General features: G+C 41.0%; 1 protein-coding gene across 1 annotated transcript in view; it reads right to left on the reverse strand.

Moving 5' to 3' along the window:
- The window catches only part of LOC104274681 (3-hydroxymethyl-3-methylglutaryl-CoA lyase, cytoplasmic-like), a gene marked incomplete at its 3' end in the record, with an annotated part of 38,316 nt that extends 34,896 nt beyond the window's left edge, over window positions 1–3,420 (reverse strand). Inside the window, exon 1 of the mRNA XM_009870380.1 lies at window positions 3,334–3,420. Within this exon, the coding sequence (XP_009868682.1) occupies window positions 3,334–3,420 (87 nt within the window). The remainder of the gene's footprint in view (window positions 1–3,333) is intronic.
- Between the last annotated feature and the right edge of the window lie 1,493 nt (window positions 3,421–4,913).

The raw sequence follows: 4,913 nt of genomic DNA on the forward strand, positions 1-4,913 counted from the left end.
ACATATCTAGAATCATTCTGCATGGCTTAAGAGTTCAGGCCTCTGAGTGCTGCTCAGGAAGGGCATGGATCCTACTTCACTCATTTACTGTAGGTTTCATTTCAAATCCATCAAGAAGTCTTATGCTCCAGGGCACTTTAAATGGCACTAGACACATCAGGTAGGCAACTGAACTGAGCTATACAGTTCGCCTCTTGCAGGCGTCTAAAGGCATGTTTAAATTCCCACTGCAGCTGAAACAGCTTTACTTAATGCAGCTGACTGGAGATAAAGAATAATTTAGGTCATCCTAAGGCTTGTGTCTCCATGGTCTACAGGTCCTGCCAGGAGCGTGCTCACATCCTCCTTCAGGCATCCACTTGCTCTGGTCTGGAGTCCTCCACGGGCTGCAGGTGGACATCTGCTCCACCATTAACCTCCATGGGTTAATGGTGCACAGCCTGCCTCACCACAGGTTTCACTACAGGCTGCAGGAGAATCTCTGCTCTAGTGCGGGGAGGACCTCCTCCCCCTCCTTCATTGACATTGGTGTCTGCAGAGTTGTTTCTCTCACATCCCACTCCTCCACTCCAAACACTTGCCCAGCAGGTTTTTCCCCTCTTAAATATATTATCGTAGAGGCACTGATTGCCTCCTTGGACAGAGGCAGGTCGGACTTGGATCTGGACAAGCTTCTAGCAGCTTCTCACAAAAGTCAACCCTATAGGCCCTCCCACACTACCAAAACTCTACCACACAAACCCAACACACCCTGATTACCATCACTGGACTGAATCCTGACCCTGACTCACTAACCTGCACTCCCAGCTCTAACCTTGGACCTGCTTTACCACCACAAACTTGCTGATGACCTGGACTGTAGCCTGAACTAGGTTAACACCTCTAGCTCTGCCCTGCTCACCGCACTTAGCTACTGCGCGATTGGGCCCTGGCTGGTGACCCACCAGCCCTGTCACCATCATCAGCTCTGTGCCCTTAAGGAGCTGTGGCCCTCGCTGCTCCGACAATCAAACTGAGAAATTTCTTGTTCTAGTGCTCATTGCAATATCTGAACCTTGCTCCCTGACACTCAGATCAGATATATACCCCTTGAGCATTTCTTTACCCAAGTCATACATGCTGGAGTAGAATGCAGTCTATTTCTCCCTCTCTTTGCTCCCTTCTATCATTTGTACCTCAAAGGAAAGTATGGTAGTTGCTAATGGCTAGCACCTTAAGTGGAAGATTTGTTGATGAATGCCAGTAATATCACATGTTCCAGATTAAAGCAACAGCAGTCATAAGCGACATCTGAAAGTTAGTGCTTTGTACGTTAACTCTCTGAGATCCTGCTGCGCCATCTCCTTACCCAGTGGAGGCTACAGCTATCAGATGCTACAGGAGTAATCCTGAAGGCTAATGTCTTGTGCAAGCAACAAACAAGGGTTCGACACAAAACAAAAGCACCAAAATTCAGCTAACAGTAAAAGAGCTCTGTCTTATCCACAAAATATGTGCTCATAAAAGAGAAAACTGAGGCATAATACACAGTTGTGCTAAATCACTTACAGCACAGTGAATCACCAGAGAGGTACTAAGTGTGCAAACCGATTTCACAGCACAGGATCTCCCGAGTGTTAGCAAAATGTAAAAAGACGCAGCAAATCAAATAAGCAATTCCTTTCTATATGAAAGGACATTTCTTTCAGGCTAAACACAAAATAGCACATTTTACAAAAGAGCTGCAGAGTTAATAAATCAATATAATCTCTGTCTGCAGGAGTCTAACCAAGGGAATAAGAGAAGGAATTCCTCACTTCTGAGACTATTTTCCTTTATACTAGACCAGAAGAGGTCAAGTCTCACATACTTTGTGTGAAACACCTGCTGAATATTGTTTTCTGCGATTTGGAGTTTACCCTTTCACTTACAGTGGATGTACTTAGCCACTCTGAGATGCAACCAAAACCCGCAGCTGTCTCCAGCACACAATTTGCCTTGTATAACCAACTCAAGCAAACTCAGCTTGAACTACGAATATATGCTGAAACTCCAGCTCTTTCCATTCTGTTGAATGGAAAGAGCAGTCATATATTTGAATACTGTTTGGAGGCGTCTACTTTCACTATTATTTTAAAAGCATAAGAATAAACTCTGTTAATTTATCAATACATTTTTAATGCCTCGGAGGATGAAAGTTGTTTTCTGTTGTACTATTCATATCACTAAACTGACATTTGTTCTTAGACTACTCATTTTCCCCTTTTGTGAGGAAGTGTCAAGGTCAGAAGCAATAAGCAGGTTTAAAGATTCCTCATTGTTACTTTATTACATTGTGGGTTTGGGATGCACTATGAAGCTGCTATTCTTCGTCAAAAAAAATTACATTACCATACTGATCTTACAACAATATTATGCTGTATTTCTATGTGACCTTCTCAGCTTCTTCATAAGCAAGATTTTCTAGTTGATCTCTCCGTTATTTCAAGAGAACACAGAATGTAACAGTATTTCTTCCACGACTGAAGAGCTACACTGAAGTACAAAACTGGGGATGTGTTTTTCCCAGTAGCAGTACATAAACCCATGAATTGTTAGCCTATAGTTCAGCTCTTACAAAGTCCTTGCTTTGTAACATTTCATGTATTGCTTTCAACGCCCAGAACTGTGCAAAGCACAGATACAGTGAAATGGCAGAACGCAACTTAACCAGTAGTTTTAACTCAGGTACACAACAATGGCTATGCTGGATAGAAAACTAATAAAAGCTGTATCTTCCCCCTTACGTGATGCTAAAGAGCAAAACCTGTTAAGATAACAAAAACAGGAAGAAAAAAGAAATTTAAATAAATAAATTAAGAAAAATAAAAAGAAATCACTCCTTTAATAATCATCTCTGTATTTTACATAAAGCATCCACAGTCTGACAGAACAAAAAAATAGACCAAATCTGTCAAACAGGTCTCCTGGATGTTCTGAATTGTCACTGACACCTTGACTTGCCATCTCCTGAAAAGCATTTGTTGCTATTTTCAACAAATGTAGAGCACATGGAATCGCAGAGGTTTGCATACAAAGCATCAATTATCACTAACAGTTCATGCAACCTAAAAGCTGACAGATGTGCTGTAGTCAAAGAAAATTTTGGATAACTTGCAAAACAATGGCAAAAGGAAACTATTACTAGAGTCAGGTAGTAGCAGAGGCATAGACAACCACAGTTAGACTTATGTTACAATGGAATCATTAACAACAAACGGTACTAGAGGCCTCTGTTGTTAGTAAGAGGCCAACATAGCCAGTCGCTTTAGCAAAAATTAAAAATGTATTTTCAGGACATGGTGTATACATTACCTTTTTCTCCTTCCTCAAATGCTTCCCTTGGCTAACAAGCAGCATTTCTCCATTAACCAAGTTGATTTGCAGCCAACTCTCATCCATATCCCTATCTTGGTCAAAGCCTGGAAAAGTAATTATACTCTGCCATCTGGGCTGGATGAAAAGGATACAGAGAACTGAGATCAACAGCATATTGATGACACTGGAGCCAAAACCTCCCACACTTTCCTTTACTATTATTTATGGTAATAGTATTATGGTGCGTATGGTGTTTTACAGGCAAGACTGAAAACAAAATTCTAGAAGGCAGAAAGACTGGTGTTTTTCCACACAAAGGGGAAAAGTAGAGGCATGATCATCCTTAAAAGACCAACATGTGAAAGTAATTTGCCCTCTATAATGCTTTGGGATACCAATGGAGGGAAAAACGAACATACTGACAAGCCAACCCATTCACCCTATCAGATAAGCCTCTTTAAATACCTCACTGCCAATAAAAGTGAGTTATGCATAGGTCTTTAAAACTCAAATAGCAACCTGGAAGTAAATCAACTATTCTCAATAATTATTGTCATCAAAATCACCTTCTGTGTCCAAAGGCAGTGCCTAAAAGATCAAGGAAGTCTTTAATTCAAGCACAGCTGGCCCACCACCATGTTTTCCATAGTTTTCTTCCCAAAAGGCACTGATAAAAATGACAGTAGTCTAATGGTTATTTATTTAGCCACTGTTGGCAACTCATCTTTCAGAAGGATTTATAAAATTTACAAAGCTCTTTAGAAAAATAACATCTACAAAGTGTTACCATAATAATTTCCCAATAGTAGGAAGGAAATTATGGTATCTTGAATGTTACATGATTCTTGATGTTATAAAAATCATAAAATCATAGAATCATTTAAGTTGGAAAAGAGCTTTAAGATCAAGTCCAACCATTAAACTCGCACTGCCAGGTCCGCCATGTCCCTAAGCGCCACACCCACATCTTTTAAATCCTCCAGGGATGGTGACTTTGCCACTTCCTTGGGCAGCCAGTTCCAGTGCTTAACAACCCTTTCTGTGAAGAAATTCTTCCTGTTGACCAACTTAAACCTCCCCTGGCACAACCTGAGACCATTTCCTCTTCTCCTATTGCTTTTTACTTGGGAGAAGAGACCAATCCCCACCTCATTACAACCTCCTTCCAGGTAGCTGTAGAGAGCGATAAGGTCTCTCCTCAGTCTCCTTTTCTCCAGGCTAAACAGCCCCAGATCCCTCAGCCGCTCCTCATAGGAGACCCCTCACCAGCTTTGCTGCCATTCTTTGGACACACTTCAGCACCTCAATGTCTTTCTTGTACTGTGGTGCCCAAAACTGAGCACAGCACTCGAGATGTGGCTTCATCGTTGTCAAACAGAGGGGGACAATCACTTCCCTACTCTTGCTGGCCACACTATTCCTAATACAGGCCAGGATGTTGCTGTATCAGTCAAATGTGAGCGTATTTCAAGAATATAATTTTCTGTCCATTTAATTCATAATAATTAAAGCTGTTTAAATTCTTCCTTATATGAAATTTAGAAAAAAGACAGATACAATGTTTTATTTTTAAAATA

This window comes from Apaloderma vittatum, unplaced genomic scaffold, assembly GCF_000703405.1.
Source record: "Apaloderma vittatum isolate BGI_N311 unplaced genomic scaffold, ASM70340v1 scaffold11135, whole genome shotgun sequence".
Classification (NCBI taxonomy): Eukaryota; Metazoa; Chordata; class Aves; order Trogoniformes; family Trogonidae; genus Apaloderma; species Apaloderma vittatum.